This window comes from Dreissena polymorpha, chromosome 5 (genome assembly GCF_020536995.1).
Source record: "Dreissena polymorpha isolate Duluth1 chromosome 5, UMN_Dpol_1.0, whole genome shotgun sequence".
NCBI classification, from domain to species: domain Eukaryota; kingdom Metazoa; phylum Mollusca; class Bivalvia; order Myida; family Dreissenidae; genus Dreissena; species Dreissena polymorpha.
Window position 1 is genome coordinate 41,510,940 of NC_068359.1, and position 22,145 is coordinate 41,533,084.

The following is a 22,145-nucleotide window of genomic DNA, read 5'->3' on the forward strand; positions in this document are numbered from 1 at the left end:
GAACTGACATATACCTGACATAGAACACAGTGTGAGCTATTGGGTGGTAGGGCAATGATGCATAGAACTGACATATACCTGACATAGAACACAGTGTGAGCTATTGGGTGGTAGGGCAATGATGCATAGAACTGACGTATATCTGACATAGAACACAACGTGAGCTATTGGGTGGTAGGGCAATGATGCATAGAACTGACATATACCTGGCATAGAACACAGTGTGAGCTATTGGGTGGTAGGGCAATGATGCATAGAACTGACATATACCTGACATAGAACACAACATGAGCTATTTGGTGGTAGGGCAATGATGCATAGAACTGACATATACCTGACATTGAACACAAAGTGAGCTATTGGGTGGTAGGGCAATGATGCATAGAACTGATGTTTACCTGACATAGAACACGTGAGCTATTGGGTGGTAGGGCAATGATGCATAGAACTGACATATACCTGGCATAGAACACAGTGTGAGCTATTGGGTGGTAGGGCAATGATGCATAGAACTGACGTATACCTGATATAGAACACAGTGTGAGCTATTGGGTGGTAGGGCAATGATGCATAGAACTGACGTATATCTGACATAGAACACAGTGTGAGCTATTGGGTGGTAGGGCAATGATGCATAGAACTGACGTATACCTGACATAGAACACAAAGTGAGCTATTGGGTGGTAGGGCAATGATGCACAGTACTGACATATACCTGACATAGAACACAGCGTTAGCTATTTGGTGGTAGGGCAATGATGCATAGAACTGACATATACCTGACATAGAACACAGTGTGAGCTATTGGGTGGTAGGGCAATGATGCATAGAACTGACGTATACCTGACATAGAACACAACATGAGCTATTTGGTGGTAGGGCAATGATGCATAGAACTGACATATACCTGACATTGAACACAAAGTGAGCTATTGGGTGGTAGGGCAATGATGCATAGAACTGATGTTTACCTGACATAGAACACGTGAGCTATTGGGTGGTAGGGCAATGATGCATAGAACTGACATATACCTGCTGACATAGAACACAGTGTGAGCTATTGGGTGGTAGGGCAATGATGCATAGAACTGACATATACCTGACATTGAACACAAAGTGAGCTATTGGGTGGTAGGGCAATGATGCATAGAACTGACATATACCTGACATAGAACACAGTGTGAGCTATTGGGTGGTAGGGCAATGATGCATAGAACTGACATATACCTGACATAGAACACAGTGTGAGCTATTGGGTGGTAGGGCAATGATGCATAGAACTGACATATACCTGACATAGAACACAGTGTGAGCTATTGGGTGGTAGGGCAATGATGCATAGAACTGACGTATATCTGACATAGAACACAACGTGAGCTATTGGGTGGTAGGGCAATGATGCATAGAACTGACAAATACCTGGCATAGAACACAGTGTGAGCTATTGGGTGGTAGGGCAATGATGCATAGAACTGACATATACCTGACATAGAACACAACATGAGCTATTTGGTGGTAGGGCAATGATGCATAGAACTGACATATACCTGACATTGAACACAAAGTGAGCTATTGGGTGGTAGGGCAATAATGCATAGAACTGATGTTTACCTGACATAGAACACGTGAGCTATTGGGTGGTAGGGCAATGATGCATAGAACTGACATATACCTGGCATAGAACACAGTGTGAGCTATTGGGTGGTAGGGCAATGATGCATAGAACTGACGTATACCTGATATAGAACACAGTGTGAGCTATTGGGTGGTAGGGCAATGATGCATAGAACTGACGTATATCTGACATAGAACACAGTGTGAGCTATTGGGTGGTAGGGCAATGATGCATAGAACTGACGTATACCTGACATAGAACACAAAGTGAGCTATTGGGTGGTAGGGCAATGATGCACAGTACTGACATATACCTGACATAGAACACAGCGTTAGCTATTTGGTGGTAGGGCAATGATGCATAGAACTGACATATACCTGACATAGAACACAGTGTGAGCTATTGGGTGGTAGGGCAATGATGCATAGAACTGACGTATACCTGACATAGAACACAACATGAGCTATTTGGTGGTAGGGCAATGATGCATAGAACTGACATATACCTGACATTGAACACAAAGTGAGCTATTGGGTGGTAGGGCAATGATGCATAGAACTGATGTTTACCTGACATAGAACACGTGAGCTATTGGGTGGTAGGGCAATGATGCATAGAACTGACATATACCTGGCATAGAACACAGTGTGAGCTATTGGATGGTAGGGCAATGATGCATAGAACTGACGTATACCTGACATAGAACACAGTGTGAGCTATTGGGTGGTAGGGCAATGATGCATAGAACTGACATATACCTGACATAGAACACAGTGTGAGCTATTGGGTGGTAGGGCAATGATGCATAGAACTGACATATACCTGACATAGAACACAGTGTGAGCTATTGGGTGGTAGGGCAATGATGCATAGAACTGACATATACCTGACATAGAACACAGTGTGAGCTATTGGGTGGTAGGGCAATGATGCATAGAACTGACATATACCTGACATAGAACACAGTGTGAGCTATTGGGTGGTAGGGCAATGATGCATAGAACTGACATATACCTGACATAGAACAAAGTGTGAGCTATTGGGTGGTAGGGCAATGATGCATAGAACTGACGTATACCTGACATAGAACACAACATGAGCTATTTGGTGGTAGGGCAATGATGCATAGAACTGACATATACCTGACATTGAACACAAAGTGAGCTATTGGGTGGTAGGGCAATGATGCATAGAACTGATGTTTACCTGACATAGAACACGTGAGCTATTGGGTGGTAGGGCAATGATGCATAGAACTGACATATACCTGGCATAGAACACAGTGTGAGCTATTGGATGGTAGGGCAATGATGCATAGAACTGACATATACCTGGCATAGAACACAGTGTGAGCTATTGGGTGGTAGGGCAATGATGCACAGAACTGACATATACCTGACATAGAACACAGCGTTAGCTATTGGGTGGTAGGGCAATGATGCATAAAAATGATGTATATCTGGCATAGAACAGCATTAGCTATTGGGTGGTAGGGCAATGATGCATAAAACTGATGTATACCCGACATAGAACACAGCGTTAGCTATTGGGTGGTAGGGCAATGATGCATAAAACTGATGTATACCGGACATAGAACACAGCGTTAGCTATTGGGTGGTAGTGCAATGATGCATAAAACTGATGTATACCTGACATAGAACACAGCGTTAGCTATTGGGAGGTAGGGCAATGATGCATTAAACTGATGCATACCGGACATAGAACACAGCGTTAGCTATTGGGTTGTAGGACAATGATGCATAAAACTGATGTATACCGGACATAGAACACAGCGTTAGCTATTTGGTGGTAGTGCAATGATGCATAAAACTGATGTATACCTGACATAGAACACAGCGTTAGCTATTGGGTGGTAGGGCAATGATGCATTAAACTGATGCATACCGGACATAGAACACAACGTGAGCTATTGGGTGGTAGGGCAATGATGCATAAAACTGATGTATACCTGACATAGAACACAGCGTTAGCTATTGGGTGGTAGGGCAATGATGCATAAAACTGATGCATACCTGACATAGAACACAATGTGGGCTATTGGGTGGTAGGGCACCAATGAATAAAACTGATGTATACCTGACATAGAACACAGTGTGAGCTTTTGTGTGGTAGGGTAGACCCATAAAACTGACAAATACTTGACATTGAGCACACAATAAATAATGTACCACCAAGGACATATTGTTGCCCAAGGCAAAGCAAAGTAAACAAGTGTCTAGAGTTTTCAAGTGTGTGTTCATAGGATTGAAAAAATGACTATTGACCTTACTGATTGCAATATTTATTTTATTATCTACCAAATATTTAAAAAAAATCATTAACTAAATAGTAACATTTTATATGGCAGCCATGATGATGACTTAGTTCAAGGGTACATCACCCAGATATAACTTGATCACTGCATGTAAAAATTGTATCGTAAACATCTATCCTTAATTGCAAAGTAGCAATTCATTAGCATGAGAAATATAGAAATAGATTGTTTCACAAACACACATTTTATTACCCCCATACCTATTGTTAGGACACAAAAATCAGGATAAGTAGATGAATGCATTTTATATTTTAGTGCATATCAACAATTCAAGGCGGTTACAAATATTTTCAGTTTCAATTGAATTGCCTTAAAGAAATAAGTAGCCTAACTTAAACCGGCTGATCTAGTTTTGCAAAATCATTGTCATTCTTGGGGCATTAATTGGCATTGACTTGTGGGTTGAACTATTCCACAAATTAAACCTTGCCCACTCAGACGCAAAGTGAAAATGGCTACCATAAAAAGTTGTGTATAAGGCGCACTTTTTTACCCCAAAATTTCATTTTAAAAACTTGATGCGCGTTATGCACAACTACAGCCATGCCAAGACATTTTTTCCCTGTCAGTTACCCAGTTGCATTAATTCGTATCATTCTGTATCTCGGTGTTTAAACTGTAATTATGTTAATAAAAGTGTTATATTTATGATTTAAATAAGATGGACAAACATTATAAAGTAAACATAAATATTTTCTATCTTTTTCAGGTACGTACAGAGCATTGAAATCAAATAAATTTGAAGAAGAGAATGAACAAGATGTGTTTGTGAAACACAATGTCCCCCTATATGATGTTTGACCTTGTAGGATGACTTTGACCTTGTGAAGGATGACCTTGACCTTGACCTTTCACCACTCAAAATGTGCAGCTCCATGAGATACGCATGCATGCCAAATATCAAGTTGCTATCTTCAATATTGCAAAAGTATTCACAAAATAAGCGATTTGGACCACATATATTTGACCTCTGACCTTGAAGGATGACCTTGACCTTGACCTTTCACCACTCAAAATGTGCAGCTCCATGAGATGCACATGCATGCCAAATATCAAGTTGCTATCTTCAATATTGCAAAAGTATTTATTCAATAAGCGATTTGGGCCACATATATTTGACCTCTGACCTTGAAGGATGACCTTGACCATGACCTTTCACCACTCAAAATGTGCAGCTCCATGAGATACACATGCATGCCAAATATCAAGTTGCTATCTTCAATATTGCAAAAGTCTTCATAAAATGAGCGATTTTGGCCACATATATTTGACCTCTGACCTTGAAGGATGACCTTGACCTTGACCTTTCACCACTCAAAATGTGCAGCTTCATGAGATACACATGCATGCCAAATATGAAGTTGCTATCTTCAATATAGCAAAAGTTATTGCAAAATGTTAAAGTTGGCGCAAACAGACCAACAGACAGACCAACAGACAGGGCAAAAACAATATGTCCCCCACTACTATAGTGGGGGACATAAAAACAAGGAAGCCATTTTCATTTAAATGTTATTGTTTTCCCACAATATTATACCCTACTGTACAAGGGTTACACAATTTATTTGGAGGCACTTGTCGATTTACAATAGTATGTCGACAAGGTCTTTACCGATATATTTATGATTATTTTTCTTGCTTTTCAAATGTGTCAATAAAATTGATGTGTTTATTTACACGTTTTCATACGTCTTGTCAAGATTGAGGACGTGGTTATCGAGCAATTTGCGTCACCTGTCAAGTTTTGTGTAGCTGGGCTATTATCAAAACATGCGAACCGGCAAACACCTTCACACCTCCATTGTTTGTTAATCGCCGGTAATGTCGAAATGGTGTTGAGAAGTTTAAGTCGTTAATGTCTCCTGTCAATTATAGACACTCGAAAAGAACACATGATATCAGAAATGTAAATAAACGCGCGGTTTTGATTAAGTCATGCATGAATAACCACGTGACAATACCAATCGATAATGTCAGTTTTCTTAGTTATAACTAATCCATCCATTATGTGTACTCCTCCACGATAAAGTTGTGGACATTTACTTCGGAGACATATGATGAAAACCTTGATGGTATCCTCGTGGAAAGTGTGCATTTTATGCATTATTCACTTAAATCCAAACATTTATTTTTACGCATAATATGATTAAAAAAACACACAAACTAGTTGTATTGTTATAGTCTTTAAAATAATTAATAATTGAAGCAATAAAAAAACACGGAAGATCTGCAATGTAAATAACGATTTTTAGTTAGCCTGTGGTACGGAATTTTTCCCCCAATTTTTTTGCTTAAAAACTTTTTTTCCCCGATTTTTTAGCTTAAAAAAGTAGATTCGCGTTGTGCATAAATGCGCGTTATACACAGCGTTTTACGGTATGTGCAAACAGCATGAAACCAGAACAGCCTGCGAGTAACTTGCAGTCTGTTCGGGTTTTATGCTGTTTGCTGCTCATCAGTATCTTAGGGTCGAAAATAAAGCCTTCAAAATTTGAATCTAGTAAGAAAGGTCTTAAATTAAATTTAACTTTTTAAGGGACTACAAATGCGTAAAAATATGTATCTTAGTGGTAAAGGGTTAAACAAAACACATCGGAAATAGACAGAACCGAAATTCCTCCTTTTTTCAAAATCTAATCCATACATTTTCCTTTTTTTAAGAATGACAAAATTTCATGCCAAAGAATATAAATGGGCCGTACTGTGTGAAAAGGGGGTTGAATGCATGTGCGAAAAGTATCGTCCCAGAGTAGCCTGTGCAGTCCGCTAAGGCTAATCAGGGACGACACTTTCCACTTTTATGATATTTTTTGTTTAAAGAAAGTCAAGTCGCAGCAAAAATCAAGTTAAGGCGGAAAGTGTCTTCCCTGTTTAGCCTGTGTAGACTGCACAGGCTAATCTGGGACTACACTTTACGCACATGCATTAAACCCGCTTTTCACAGAGCTCGGCTCAAATGCTTTTACGGTAATACCTAGCAGAGCTGGATCTGAGATGTTGAGTCTCAGGAAGGTGGGGTTCCTCATGTAGGCCGTCAGGTGGTCTGCCAGGTACTCTGGGTAGGTGGCCGACAGGGCCAGCATCTGCTTGTTGTCAGGCAACATGGAGTAGATCCAGCTATGGAGTGGGAAGGTAACACACAGTGAACTTTACACTCAGTCCATAGAGTATTGCCAATGCATTTTTGAAATGCTTTAGTTTTCAATAATGTAAATGCTGCGATTATTTTTACGATAGGTGACGTTGTGTTAAATATAATCCGCATAACTTGCTGATCATAGTATTATTAAGTTTGAACTTAGTAAGCAAAACAATAAACATCAATGATCTGACTAAGCACAGGTTCACCTTTAAACCACCCAACTCTTACACATAGTTCAGTGTTTTTTTCTTATACCTAATCTAAGACCAAAATTCTACACATTTCTATTCTCAAAAAAGTACATATTTTTCCTAAATAACTTCCTAAAATCCCAATTAAAGGTCCCCCCCCCACAATATATATTGCAACATTTAATTTATTTTAGCTGTTTAAGATGAATCTTAGTTAATAGAATATTGAAAACACATTTATTCTGAATTTTTAAGTATTTGTTAGCAAAAAAATGATACCAAAGTCTCCCAAAATAAGTCCAAAGGACATCATTTATCTTAATTGGACATACCCATGATCCGTTCCCAAAATGGAGAAAAAAACACTGTACTTTATCTGCTCCTGAAAGCTTTCCTCCAGCAGCTTGTCAGCCTCATCCAGTATGAACAACCTGATGCTGTCAGTCAACAAAACACCGCCCTCTATCAGCTGCTTTATACGCCCTAGAAACACATTCCAATGTCATTTATTCAGTGTCCATAGTAGGTTTGAGTGCAAAACTGGTGCATCTCCTTAGAATTTCTTTATGAGATTATTCACACAAACATTATCCCAAAATTTCATGATGATCCGAACTTTCTGGAAAATTAAATCAAGCAGATATATTTTTCTGGTTGCTGGAGTTTTCCTGAATGCTGTTTTCCAGAATGTCGCTGCCTGCCTGCCTGCCTGCAGGAGGTGTTACCTTAATACATTATGTTTTCTCAACGGGAAATAAAAATCAATTAAAAGTGGTATATTGCAAAGCAAAATCAAGTTCTTAAAAGAAAATAAATCTGCAAAAAAATCCATTAACCTAATAAGTAACAAGGGACAAAATTGTCACAAAACCAGGTTTTCAATTCTAAAAAAAGGCTGATAAAGGGAGACAATTCAAAATGAGCATTGTTACCCCCCTAGTTTCAAATTCAAACTATTTTTACTCGTGGCAACCTTGATTTCAATTTGGAAAAAGTCTGATAAAGGGAGACAACTCAAAATGTGCATTGTTACATGTTCATAGTTACCCCCCTTGTTTCAAAATCAATATATTTTTAGTTGTGGCGACCTTGATGATCTCACAATGAACGACATACTTATGGCCGGGACAAGCTCATTTACAGCCATTTTTGACCTTTGAACTCAAAGTGTGACCTTGACCTTGGAGATATCAACGTAATTCTTTCGCGCAACACACTACGTCCAATGATGGTGAACAAATGTGCCAAATGATTTTAAAATCTCACAATGAACGACAAAGTTATGGCCCGGACAAGCTTGTTCCGCCCGCCAGCCCGCCAGACCATCCACCCGCCCGCCAACATTCGCCAATCTAATAACCAGTTTTTTCCTTCGGTAAAACTGGTTAAAAAGCATACAAGCAACTTGAATTATAACTAAATTGTTATTCTGATTTTTAAACATTTCAGAAAAGGAATCATTCAACAGAGCTCTTGGTTTAAACATTCTAAAATCCCAGCCTTCCTACTAAAACATTATACCTGGAGTGCCCACTGCTATGTGACACTTCTTTAGCTTCATTCTGTCCTCATGCAGTGGCATCCCACCGATGAATGTGTGACACTCGAGTCCCTTCATAGCGCTCCCTAGGCCTGTCATCACCTCCCAGATCTGCACCGCTATCTCACGTGTCGGCGCCAGGACCAGGATCTGTGTAAACAGTGGTAATGCTTTACCATATAACGCCCCCTTGGTGCAAAAAGGTACCATGTGATATTAAAATTAGAAGGCACATGGTACATTTTGCACCAATATGGCGAATTAAGGAATAAGGTCTGGGCTCTTTGAATAAGAAAAAATTCATATTTTAACTAAAACTGGGAAATCTCTGTGTGTTTTTGTTGTTGCTTACAAACACTTAAAAATCAAGAATAAAAGTGTTTTCACTAAAACATTTACAGAGGCTAAACTTCAAGAGCTGTATAATGAGATTTACTTAATTTTGCGATCTGTTAAAATTTCTTTTGAAACTTTCTGTTGGGAATTTTAGGCTGTCATTTGTGGAAAATATATCCTTTTTGAGGAATATCCCATTAACTATCAATTCAATAGCTGTAATCTAGTTCTCTACAGCTTTGGAAAGACCCATCTAATCCAAAGCTTCAAACAACTTGGTCTATTTTATGCACAGATGGTAGTTGCATTAAAAAATCACACGGTATCTGATTTTAAAAGGGTTTTACAAGTTTCAGCTTCATTTGTTCTCCCAAATTAGCATAAGTTTCCAACATTTAGCTCAGTCTGGATTAATTTAATTTAATTGATGTCCCCAGCCAATTTAAAAATTTTGTGACGGATGGACGGACGGACAGACAGACAGACGGATTGAATGATGGGCGTACTGAATGACGGACGGACAACGCCAATTCTATGTCCCTCCGCCTTAGTCAGGGGATAATAACAACTAGAAATGGCGCGGCCGCAGCCGACGCATTTCCCCACGCCGCAACTTTTGACCCAGGAGTCAATCAAAATTCCAAATAGTGCACTGTCGCACATATACTCATAGCTACCATGTGTTTAAATTTTAAGGTTCTAGTGCTCATAGTGTAGGAGGAGATAGTGGCCAGGACGGACGGACGGACATTTAATATTTGATATTTAGTTATTTACAGAATGATAAAACACCTGTTTAAATTCAGAAGGTAAATTCTTGTCTGCTTAGTCTTAGTCTTTTATTTAAGGAAAATTACCAATTTCCTACACAAAACAATACATAAAAAAACAACATGAAACATAAAATGATTTAAGCTGAGCTGATGTTGCCGCCATTGAATGGTCATGGCAAAGCTAACTCAAAAAATAACGCTAGAAACCTAAGAATGAAAAACTTACTTAAGACAAAGAACTCAAAGAACTGAGTGGGAGACTGTGAACCAAGTGTTTGTTTCTAATCCTTCTCACCTGTGTTGAGGCTGTGTCTGTGAGCACAGTCTCTAAGGCAACTACGGAAAACACACATGTCTTCCCAGTGCCTGACTTCGCCTGCACAATCAGATCTGTAAAACAGGTTTGACCTAAACAAACTTAAGCTTCTGAAAAATATAGTTAAAGTAAAACACCAAGTGCTATCAATCTACACAGGGCTTTTTTTCCTGACTTTGTGAAGCGGCCCTGGCCCCTCACTTTTTGAAAAAATGAGTCACGAACATGTCAAAATTGTGAAAAATTGAGTCGCAAACTTCTTAAAATTGTGAAAAAATGAGTCGCGAACTTCTTAAAATTGTGAAATTCAAAGTTCAATGCATAAGTATAGTTAAAGCGTGTTAAACACTTGAATATTATCAAAATTTCATTTCCTTAAGTAATGCAATAAAGGCATATTTTCCTTCTATGAATACTGTATTTTATACAATAACAACACATTTACATATATCTGATTTGTAAAACATTCATGTACCAAATGCAACTAAAATACCTGGTCCCAACACTTCTTTACCACGGGAACATTTATAAACATAGAGCATTTCAAGGGCATATAACTCAGACAGGTTCTGGACTTTACAGCTTTAAAACTCGGTTCATTTTACTCTTGAAAATGTCAATAATTCTCTCAATATTTTTAGAGGAAAATTCCTTCTTCATGATATTTTTCATGTTCTGTGAGCCTGACACTCGCCAGTGCATGATGATCTCCTTGGGAGGTTGTCATTTGATCTGAAACATTAGGTATACATTTAACAACAGTACTTTTGTTAGAAATGTAAACGAGTTATTTTATTTTTCACCTTTTTTTCACAAAGCATAAATAGACTACATACAAAGTTTAAATCATGAATATGCGTCATGAATATACATTTAAATTTAAACAAGATGTGTTTGTGAAACACAATGTCCCCCTATATGATGTTTGACATTGTAGGATGACCTTGACCTTGTGAAGGATGACCTTGACCTTTCACCACTCAAAATGTGCAGCTCCATGAGATACACATGCATGCCAAATATCAAGTTGCTATCTTCAATATTGCAAAAGTATTCATAAAATAAGCGATTTGGGCCACATATATTTGACCTCTGACCTTGAAGGATGACCTTGACCTTGACCTTTCACCACTCAAAATGAGCAGCTCCATGAGATGCACATGTATGCCACATATCAAGTTGCTATCTTCAATATTGCAAAAGTATTCATAAAATGAGCGATTTTGGCCACATATAATTGACCTCTGACCTTGAAGGATGACCTTGACCTTTCACCACTCAAAATGTGCAGCTCCATGAGATACACATGCATGCCAAATATCAAGTTGCTATCTTCAATATTGCAAAAGTATTCATAAAATGAGCGATTTTGGCCACATATATTTGACCTCTGACCTTGAAGGATGACCTTGACCTTGACCTTTCACCACTCAAAATGTGCAGCTTCATGAGATACACATGCATGCCAAATATGAAGTTGCTATCTTCAATATAGCAAAAGTTATTGCAAAATGTTAAAGTTGGCGCAAACAGACATACAAACAGACCAACAGACAGACCAACAGACAGGGCAAAAACAATATGTCCCCCACTACTAAAGTGGGGGACATAAAATATATATGAAGGGACCACATTATTACTTTAACCAAGATTTACAATTGTAAACACATACGAATAACAAGTCACGGTCATCAATACTAGAGGAAGTTTTGACTAGCTTCCATCAATACATAGCCGCGGCAGATGCTTTCACTTTTATCAAATGACTTCTTATAATGTTATCAATGTGCATGTTTCAAAACTTACCCTTCTATAGAAAGCTTTTGTTTCTTCACTGTAATCCCAAATTTCAATAAATCTGGATTATTTTACGTTTTTTAAATTTTCGTGTAGTAACGAGCGTTCCGCGTCGCCATTTTTTTTATAGTGACGTTGCTAAGCAGAGCTTTTACTATTTACGCCGGTTTCACCAGTTTCACAACAGTTTAAAATCGATTAAAACAAGCAAACATCGGTAACGCGAGTCGACAATTTTTCGCGAATTCGGAATTAAAAACGAGGTTTTGAAACTTATATTTCTGTTCCCAAATGGCCGTTTTTGACAGTTTTGAGCACGAAAAGTCTGTTTTTCACGATTTAAAACGGCCGTTTTTGTAAATATTCACGGACATGTCAGGTTTGTGAATTGGCCGTGTCAAAATTGTGAAATGTCCGTCCACAGCCAATCGCAAAGAAAGAAAAAAAGCCCTGCTACAGGTTAACAAAAAGCATTGAAGGTGTCTATAAATTTATTAAACTGGTACTTGGATATTGTTACCTAAACCACATCTCCCAAGAGGTATCGCTTTAAGTTGAATCGGAGATGGTCTATCAAAGCCTGAATTTTTTAATCCATTGAGAACAGTTTTTGAGAGCAATAAACTGTCAAATGAGATTGCCTCTGAAATGACAACATCCCCAGTTCGTGCTTTATCTTGAAAAGTGTGAGCAATCTTAGACATTTTTATTCGACAGTCCTTGATAAATAAATGTACAGAAAAAACGTGATTCAGACGTATTTCGCTGAATTCACTTCTCCTCCATTTTGTTTGTACCGCCGAACCTAATTTCTAACAAGCATTTCTATTGGTCTTTACCAAATCGATCTTAACAGCGAATATGAATTGATACATTCTGATTAACCTAGCAAAAACGGTCAATTAAACTATCTTTGCGTATGTTATTTAATAGATGCGGAGGTGGCGATTTAAACAAAGTTAGATTTCGGTCAGTAGAAGTTAATATATCAAGACACTCAAAGCCATTCCGTCTTCACCTCAAAAGAAAGAACCGTGTCGGAAAGATGGAATGTTCTTTGTTGTCGACAATTCAGAAAACATTAAAAAAAGAGCCAACGGAAATTAGTCGGATTTCTGGGATGATTGTGGGTCATGGATAAAAGGTGCAACTCCATGTTCAACCTTTATCGAACAATCTGGGAAACTCACTACTGTTAACCGACACAAAGGCCAATACTGCTTCGTAAAATTAATTGATAAAAAGAAAGTATATGTTCCATTTGACCCTCAGCCAGCTGAAACAGAAATAATTTTCATCCACATATATTACTTACAACTCAAAGCGTCTTACAGCGACACCTCCCAGTTTAAGAAATGGGTGACATTGGTAGAAAAGACAGAGAATATAATGCCTGAAATATCAAACATCATTGCGATAGTAGAGTACATAGGATCATTTGTGGAAAGGCAATGCTATGGCTCTGTAAAAGACATAGACAAAAATGTGAAATATATAAGAACAAAACCACGAGTTGCGAGGCATTTAGAACGTAAGGTGAAGCACCGCTCACTTAAAGACGTCGAAAGGGAGAAAAAATAATTTGCAAACCAGCGAATTCGGAATATGAAATACAAATTAAATAAGACAGACACCCATTGACCCTCTAACGCAGCTGACCAGATTATAACCTTAGAAGAACTTACAAAAACATCATCATTCGTCCAAACTGTTAAGCACTTGAATGGATTTAACCACCATGTAATTGCACTCTTCAATTCACAGCAAATCCGAGACATAAAGCGATTCTGCTGTGAAAACAACGGCAAAGTACTGGACATGGATAAAACCTTCAATCTCGGGGAATTCCACGTAACACCGACGGTGTATAAAGATATCTCTGTTGCGAACAGATCGACTGGTGAGTCCCCCATCTGCTTTGGACCAAAGTTCATACATACATATTCCACTACGAAAGCGTATAGCTCCCTCTTCACGATGTAGCAGCTGAATTAACAGACACCGAAATATCGAAATTGACTGTAGGGACAGACGAAGAAACAGCCCTAAGAAATGCTATAAGTAGGTGTCTCACTGGATCTACACATGTGCTGTGCACCCGTCACCTCAAAGCACCAACAGGTACATGGAAGACAAGGTAGGGTACTCAATCTCAGACCGGAAAGAAATTAATGAACTTGTTTGGGGCGAAAATGGATTGATAATGGCAGTTGATGTGGATACTTACAATGTACGACGTGAAAGAATTAAGAGATTAATAACATTAAAAGATGAAAATGTCCGAGGGAAATAGTTTCTACCTTACTTTGTCAACAACTTGGTACCGAAACTAAATGATTTTGTTATCAAACCGTCTTTAATAGGAAAGGTTAGCACGTACAGGGTGGACTAACAACAATTGTGAATCCGCCAATCACATATTAAAAACGGCTACACAGTGGAAGTTAATGGACCTCGGCAAATTCATATCAAAGGTAGAGCAGATCGTTGATGGAGAAAGAATGGAGAGATGTTGGGCCGTGCGAGGTACGGGTAACTTTAGATTGACGGAACAATTCAAACACCACCAAGTGTCCATCGACCTTTGGGAGATGATATCCGAAGAACAACGAGAACGGAAAATAAAAAAATTCTTATGTGACTACTGGAAGTCTCATCCAAATGTAGTGGTGTCCACTGATGGATTAAGAGCACTGATTAAAACACCTTCTGTCGGCAAAAAACCTTGCCAACGAAAGAGAAAACGAGCCGAGCGATCAAGAACGCCATCCGCTAAAAGAAAACTGTAAAAATTGACGTCAAGCTGTTGCCTTAATTGTCGTTTTCGATCAGCACATGTTTAACATGATCTTATCCTGAACGACACATTATGCATCTAAATGAAATATTTCTTTATGCTGTGAGTATCATTCCCTTATGCTGGGATTATTAATAGGCTTGTGACTTTAAAGCTGTTGTTTTAATTCTCGTTTGCGATCAGCACATGTTTAAACTTTAAAACACGGTCCGATACCGAACGTAATATTATGCATCTTATGATAACATGTTATTTATTTCCAGATTGTCTTTATGTAAAACATTTATGTTTGTTTACTTTAATTTTGTCTACCAGAAATACCATATTTAAAATGTGTTAAATAATAAAATATATTTTTTTGATGATGTATTCTTTTATATTACCATTGACTTACTTTCAGGTACTGTCTTAAACATATTTGAATCTTCACTTAAATGCTTACTGAAGTTATCATATAATCAAATCATGATTTAACGGGTATATCACGATGTAAAGGTGGGAAATTTAACTGTTTTCGGTAAATTTACTGATTTCGGTATCATGTCCTCGTATTATATAATGCTTCAAAAACAGTAATAAAATGCTTTTCGTAAAAAATTAATAATTAACATAAATTATAATTTAAATGCGTACTGGAGTAAACATTCATTAAAATCGTAGTTTAACGCCACTATCACGATGTAAAGGTGGGAAATCTGTTTTCGGTACATGCTACTGTTTTCGCGAAAACAGTACTGTTTTCGGTATCTAGTCATACCCTGTGTGTACTGCATATATATGTAGTTATTTAAACCACGTGATCAAAACAACAATGGCGTAAAATTTGACAGAGATAAATCAGGAAGTGAAAATGCTTGAGTGTAGTTCATTTTAAAAACAGTGGAATTTATGTAGAATCGTGCCGATGAGTTCTTGGACCCCAGCCTCGGACAAGTTTGGAGTTGGTATGTAATGACATTGACCATTTCGTCTGTTATTCGGTATAAAATTTATACTTTGCACCATTCATGAGAATTATTGAATTGAATTATCATTTCAATATCCGTTTCAAAAGTTTAGCATATCCATCTGCACGGCTTATAGTCTCATTTATAAGACGCGCAAAGAATTTAGAGATACTTTTTATATGGGCTAAATTCTTTGGAACGTCTCATCGTTGAAGGACCTTTTTTGTGGTGGAAACCAGAAAGTTTAAATTTTCATCAATTTGCGTAAAATTGCAAAATAACATTACCAACTCATTCAGTTTTAATTCAGAAGTTCATTTTTACATCAAATATCGTCGATTCGAAGTTAGAAAGGCATAAATTCTTCAGTTAAATTTCTGCTTAAATCGCAAAACAATCACTGACCTGTAGCCATGTCATGAAACTGATTTAAATATGAACCAATCAGAAGAAGGCACTACGGTGTAACGTGTACGCGTAATTTTATTTAACATGAGCTTTTAACACCGACTTTTACGTAACTAGATCTAGTATGCTAAACTTTGTCGATTTAATAAGCATATGTTCAAAACAGATATGGTGCAGTTTCTATTCACTGTTCTAAGTTTCAGGAAGTGTTTATGCATGTCTTTTTCGCACCTCTGTCTGTGTTGTTTTATGTACTTACATTCTACGTTACAAAGGACGGTATACTGTACGATCTGTATCAATATTATTTATGTACAGTATAAAAATAAAAGATGTAATTTATTTCAGAACTTTTTAATTGTCAATTTAGAAAAAAAAACAATGCTAAATTAATCCAGAAAAGTATAACATCGGTTTACTATGTAACGCGCTGCACCACAACAGACGAACGCAAACTGTATTTTACGCTGTTTATTCTTCCACTTTAAACCAGATGCTTTACATCGAGGTCGTGTTATCGATTTATATCTTCACAGCGAGCGAATCGAGAGATATTGAAAAATTGAATAGTGGTTGGATTTAAATTGCTCAGGCGTGCAAAATTCAAAGTGTCATTACATAATTTTTACGGAACATTATCGAGAAATGAACTATCTACACAGGTATGTAAATATTATTGCAATCGGTTGTTATTAAGTGTCTTATATCGGGGCTTGAATACCTACCTACCTAGTCCTTGTTGTGCCCGGAGGCACATAGGGCAAGGACTAGCGCTTTCCACTCTTCTCTATCTTTTGCTTTCTTTTCTAGTTTTCCCCAGGTCAAATTATGTTCTTTCATTTCTGATTTGATAGTTCTTCTCCATGTCATTTTTGGTCGTCCTCGTCTCCTTTTGCCTTCGGGTATCCATCTGAGAGCAGTTCTTGTAATGTTCTCTTGGGGTTTACGTAGAACGTGTCCGATCCAGACCCATCGTTTTCTTTTCAGTATCGTCCTCATATCGGTTGAGTTTGTTTGTTTGTGCAGTTCTATATTGGATATTTTTGCCGGCCAGAAGATTCTTGAAATTTTTCGGAGACAGCCGTTGTGAAAACTGGAGAGTCTGTTGATGTCTTTCTCAGTCATCCTCCAGCATTCTGCTCCGTACAGTAGAACTGACATTACACAGCTGTTATATATTTTCAGTTTAGTGTTTTTGCTGATGTTTCTAGTCTTCCAAATATTGTTTAGTTTGAAGAATGCATTTCTTGCTATTCCTAGTCTGATTTTAATATCTTTCTCGGCACCCCCATCTGATGTTAAAGTGCTACCAAGGTAAGTGAAAGTTGATGTACAGTTAATGTTATATCCGTTTAGGTGGATTTTTGGTGGTTCGTTTGTGTTAAGATGCATGATTTCTGTTTTCTTGATGTTTATCTTGAGGCCTATCTTGCTTGCATTCTCTTGCAGTTTGGTAGTTTTGTCTTGCATGTGTGTTTCTAAATGTGAGAGTAAGGCTAGGTCGTCTGCATAATCAAGGTCTTCAAGATTGGTGAGGAGGGTCCATCTAATTCCAGTATTGTTTCCATTAAGGGTAGATCTCATAACCCAATCTATTGCGATGATAAATAAAAGGGACGACATCACACAGCCTTGTCTAACCCCAGATTTTACTATGAAGCTGGTGGCTGATGATCTGCCAACAGAGCATTTGAAGTTGGAATAGAAGGCTTTAATAAGGCTCACTAGTTTTGATGGTATTCCATAATGTTTCAAAATTTTCCATAAGCTTTCTCTATGTATGCTGTCGAATGCCTTTTCAAAATCAATGAAGTTGATGATTAGTTTCCGTTGCCATTCAGTAGATTGTTCTATGATGTTTCTTAATACAAATATTTGATCGCTGCAGCTTTTTCCTTTCCTGAATCCTGCCTGCTGTTCCCTTAGTTTGTTGTCAACTGCTGTTTTAATCCTATCGATTATTATTTTGCAGAAAATCTTGCTGGGTATGGATAACAATGTAATACCCCTCCAATTGTCACATTTTGTGAGATCTCCTTTCTTAGGCAACTTGATGATGTTGCCTTCATTCCATGTGGCTGGTATAGTGTTGTTCTGCCATATCTTACAGAATATTGGATGGAGTATGTCTGTAGCCAGAGTAGGGTCTGTTTTAAATAATTCAGCTGGTAACTGGTCTTTTCCAGGGGATTTATTATTTTTGAGCGCATTGATAGCTTTATATATTTCCTCTTTTCGTGGTGTTTCTATGTTGATGTCTAAAACTTCTACATCTTCCGCAATATCTGCAGTGACAGCGGGGTCAGGGCGATTCAGAACCTCTTCAAAATGCTCATTCCATCTTTTATCTTGCTCATTTTCAGATGTTATTAGTGTTCCTTGCTTGTCTCTTATTGGCATGTTTTTGTTTTGCATTTTCCACATAATTTCTTTGTGATTTGGTAAATTTCACCTACTCTTTGTTCTGAAGCAGCTTTCTCAGCTTCCTTTGCCATCTCTTCTACAAAGGTTTGTCTATTTTCCAATGACTCTCTCAATTCCGCTGTTATCCTGTCCTACTTTTGCATTGAAGTCACCCATGATGATTGTAAGGTCGTGTTTCGGTATCTTTTCTATTTCTGCTTGCAGCATGTCATAAAATTCTTGTTTGGTTTCATCTTCGGCTTCATTTGTGGGAGCATATACCTGTATAATTGAAGTCTTAACTGGTTCTGTATTCAGTCTTGCTCTTATAATTCTTTCATTGATAGGATGGTATTCAGTTAGAGATTTTGAAGCTGTTTTACTTAGAATTAGTGCTACCCCTTCATGATGTTTTCCGTCTTTTCTACCAGAATATATAATTGTTTCACCTGTGCTGGTTAGGTTTTTTCCAAAATCTGTCCATCTACATTCACTTATCCCTAATATACTCAATTTGTTCTCATTCATTTCTCTCAAAACCTGGGCTTGCTTTCCTGTCTCATACATAGTACGGACATTCCAGAATCCTAGTTTTAGTTTGGTTCTCGTGTTGAGTATACTTTTCATGTGGCCAGCTTCCTGTTGGCTTTCACTGGTCCCATTCATAAATGCAAGGTTTTGCTTGTATACTGGTGTTACGAGAAAAGTTGAAATGTTTCTAGTCCCTGTTTCCGTAATCGATTGTTTTTTACAAGAAGAGGAGATTAACCTCTCGCTCAACCTCCAACCTGTTGGACCGGGGATTTTTGATCAAGGTTGCCTTCCTCTAGATATGTTGCCAGCCAAGGCTTTCGAGTCAGTATCTACCCGGTTTTGGAATTGAAGTTTTGCTCTTCTAGACAAATTGCCTGACAAGGCTATCGACCTTCATCTGGCCGGGTGTTATACTCGGAGTTTTCCTTCTCCTAGATGGGTTGCCAACCAAGGCTAGAGAGCCCCATCTACCCACACCCTTGTAGTTCAGCCTGGGGCCTCACTGTACCCAGTTTCCGTGTGTTGTCGCGCGGAGACACTACATAGGATTTGTTATGGAGAGGCTATATACTAGCAGGAGAGACTTACGCACTCGGCTCTCTTTTCGCTGCGCTAGCAGCTAGCTAGCGGTGATGGCTGAGAGCGAAAGGTAACAAGTACACAGACGCAACACCAACACACAAGACGCATCACACAACATTTAACACACAAATGGGGCTTGAATGTTGCGCACAAAATCCTTGCGCAACAATATAGACAAAGAACAAAAAATTCCCACCACATAATTGGTCTTTCACCCTTTGTACGCTCCAAATATTACCCATATAAAAAGTAGCTTAATATTTAAGAGCGTCAAAAATTTGGACTACACGGCTTAGTTCTTCTTGTTCATCGCCAATTGGGTAACTTAATTTTTCAACATTTCAAAGCCGGAGACATCTTTTGTTTGGCCATAAAGATGTATAATTATTTTATATTTATAATATCATGAAAGGACCACAACCGTCTAGTCCATATAAATTTACTCCTAAAGCCTTTGATAACTTTTGCTATGGCGGCTCTGGGAGTACATATGCACTTCTTCATAAACACAATCGCAGTTCTGCGCACAGATTTTGTGCGCATCACTAAACAGACGTCGTTCGTTACCAATTAAGGAAAGCGATTAATAAACTTCAAAAACACATTAAATTTACCTGAATTGCAGCCTACAGACATTATCCTTTGCATGCAACCTTAAAAAGCATGATGATGTTTTAACACACTATTCTTGCTGACATTTTCATTTTGGAACAGCATAAATATTCGACATCAGTTCGACATTGTTATCGACTTAGGTTACTACAAATATCACGATGTGCAAAATATTGGTGTACTGTGACCAAACCCATAGCGACACAACTTAAAGTTGGCAACATAACGACAGTTTCCCAATATGGTGGATAGAGCGTACGAAAGAATAACATAGTAGATAAAAAGCAATTATTTCTTGTTTTAATGATACCGTTTGCATGAGTTTCAGCTTTAGACAGGTAAATGTTGATAAGTTTTTGCAGTGGTCCTTAGCATTTTCAGTGGTGATCAAATTTTGCACCTTTGGACAAAAGACGGCACATTGCAACTCTTAGCAAGCGTTTGGGTTATAAAGCTGAGAGTTGAATTAATGCAACTACACAACCGTCCTGCTATATGTATTACAATTACGAGTTTTATTATATAAAGAGAGTAATAGTGTTCATTCTTGAATTCCAATATCGATATATTTGCTTATTTACAAGAGGAGCATACTCTGAGAATTCTAATCTGTATATTTTATCTTAATTTTATTGTTTTCAACATTTGGTTGTTAAGTTTGGACAAAATTCCAATAGCAAAATCTAAGACATTTTATCTTTTTGGTGTGTAGAAATGAAGTTAAGTTTTAAAAAAACTATTACAAGATTTGAAAAAATCACAAATCAGACTTAACACTTTCACTAAGAACTAAGGGAGATCAATACCTAAAATAACTAATTGAAGTAATTTCAAGCAATTCGACTTTAAAAAATTACCTTTGCGATGTGTAAATTGATTACCTATATTTTGTGTATCTTTTTTAACAGTCTTTTTGGATTTTTTCATCACAAATGAGGGGATTGATAAACAATTGTTTTGTTGCCTGAGCTGGATTGATTCTGCAGACTTGAATGACTGAATAATTGAATGAACACCTACCTTCCTGGAAATGTAAACTGGCACACATTTATGGTTACAAAGTCATTGTGTACATCTCCAGGGCATATATTAACAAAACTGAACAAGAATGATCATTGGTTGCCCTCTATCAAATTGTTCAAGTCCACTGCATATTATATAGGTCATCAGAACACAAATATATTTCTCTCTGAAACCATAAGGCTCTCACGGTGTGTGACACACCTCTGATATTTGGTATGTGACAGTGGAGTTCCCTAACACAACGAGAGCGCCGATGGCGTTAAAAGCATAGGTGCAAGATACAGGGAAGAATGGCGTCACGTGGTATAATGTAGTTCGATATCGCCATCCGCGAATTTCTCAAATCAATAATTTCAAACAATTACCGACTATTTAAATAGATAATCTTTCCATTTACATCAGTGTTTGAAACGCTTATGAAAAATAATTACCCAAGCCTTTCAAAATTTAAGCACGGACAGATCTGTATCGAACTATTCTTTTCACAAATGAAAATAGACGCTACCCTATTCGTCTGCGTCAAGAATTTGTCGTAAAACTTGTGGTAAGCGTTAGATGCAGACGTGCACAACAGATTGAGTTATGAATTCAGATTTCTGAATGCATATTTTTATAGAAACTCCTCACAGCAGTTACTTCCCTTGCTTCGCCCGGTCAGTAACTTCTAGTATAAGGGAGGCCACTGCGTAGGAGATTGAGATTTATAGTGCAGATAGAATTGTTTTACGAACGAAATTTGTTATAGGTTATAATAAGGTTTTTTTAACATAAAACGGTCTTAGAAAAATTCCCTA

At 37.8% G+C, this 22,145-nt stretch overlaps 2 protein-coding genes across 4 annotated transcripts in view; one reads left to right on the top strand and one right to left on the bottom strand.

The window, feature by feature from the left end:
- Window positions 1-19,826, bottom strand: part of LOC127832554 (probable ATP-dependent RNA helicase DDX20) — a 41,518-nt gene extending 21,692 nt beyond the window's left edge. For 2 of the 3 annotated variants that reach the window (XM_052358069.1, XM_052358071.1), the window contains exons 1-5: window positions 12,566-12,841; window positions 10,228-10,322; window positions 8,805-8,973; window positions 7,655-7,766; window positions 6,925-7,067 (exon numbers count right to left, since the gene is read on the bottom strand). In XM_052358069.1, coding sequence (XP_052214029.1) covers window positions 6,925-7,067; window positions 7,655-7,766; window positions 8,805-8,973; window positions 10,228-10,322; window positions 12,566-12,749 — 703 coding nt within the window. In that variant the 5' untranslated portion in view covers window positions 12,750-12,841. Of the gene's footprint in view, window positions 1-6,924; window positions 7,068-7,654; window positions 7,767-8,804; window positions 8,974-10,227; window positions 10,323-12,565; window positions 12,842-16,922 lie in introns of those variants that run through there. The other variant, XM_052358070.1, reaches the window with a different exon arrangement.
- LOC127831182 (dedicator of cytokinesis protein 3-like) overlaps window positions 15,622-22,145 on the top strand; it is a 168,526-nt gene continuing 162,002 nt past the window's right edge. Inside the window, exon 1 of the mRNA XM_052356175.1 lies at window positions 15,622-15,786. Within this exon, the coding sequence (XP_052212135.1) occupies window positions 15,747-15,786 (40 nt within the window). The 5' untranslated portion in view covers window positions 15,622-15,746. The remainder of the gene's footprint in view (window positions 15,787-22,145) is intronic.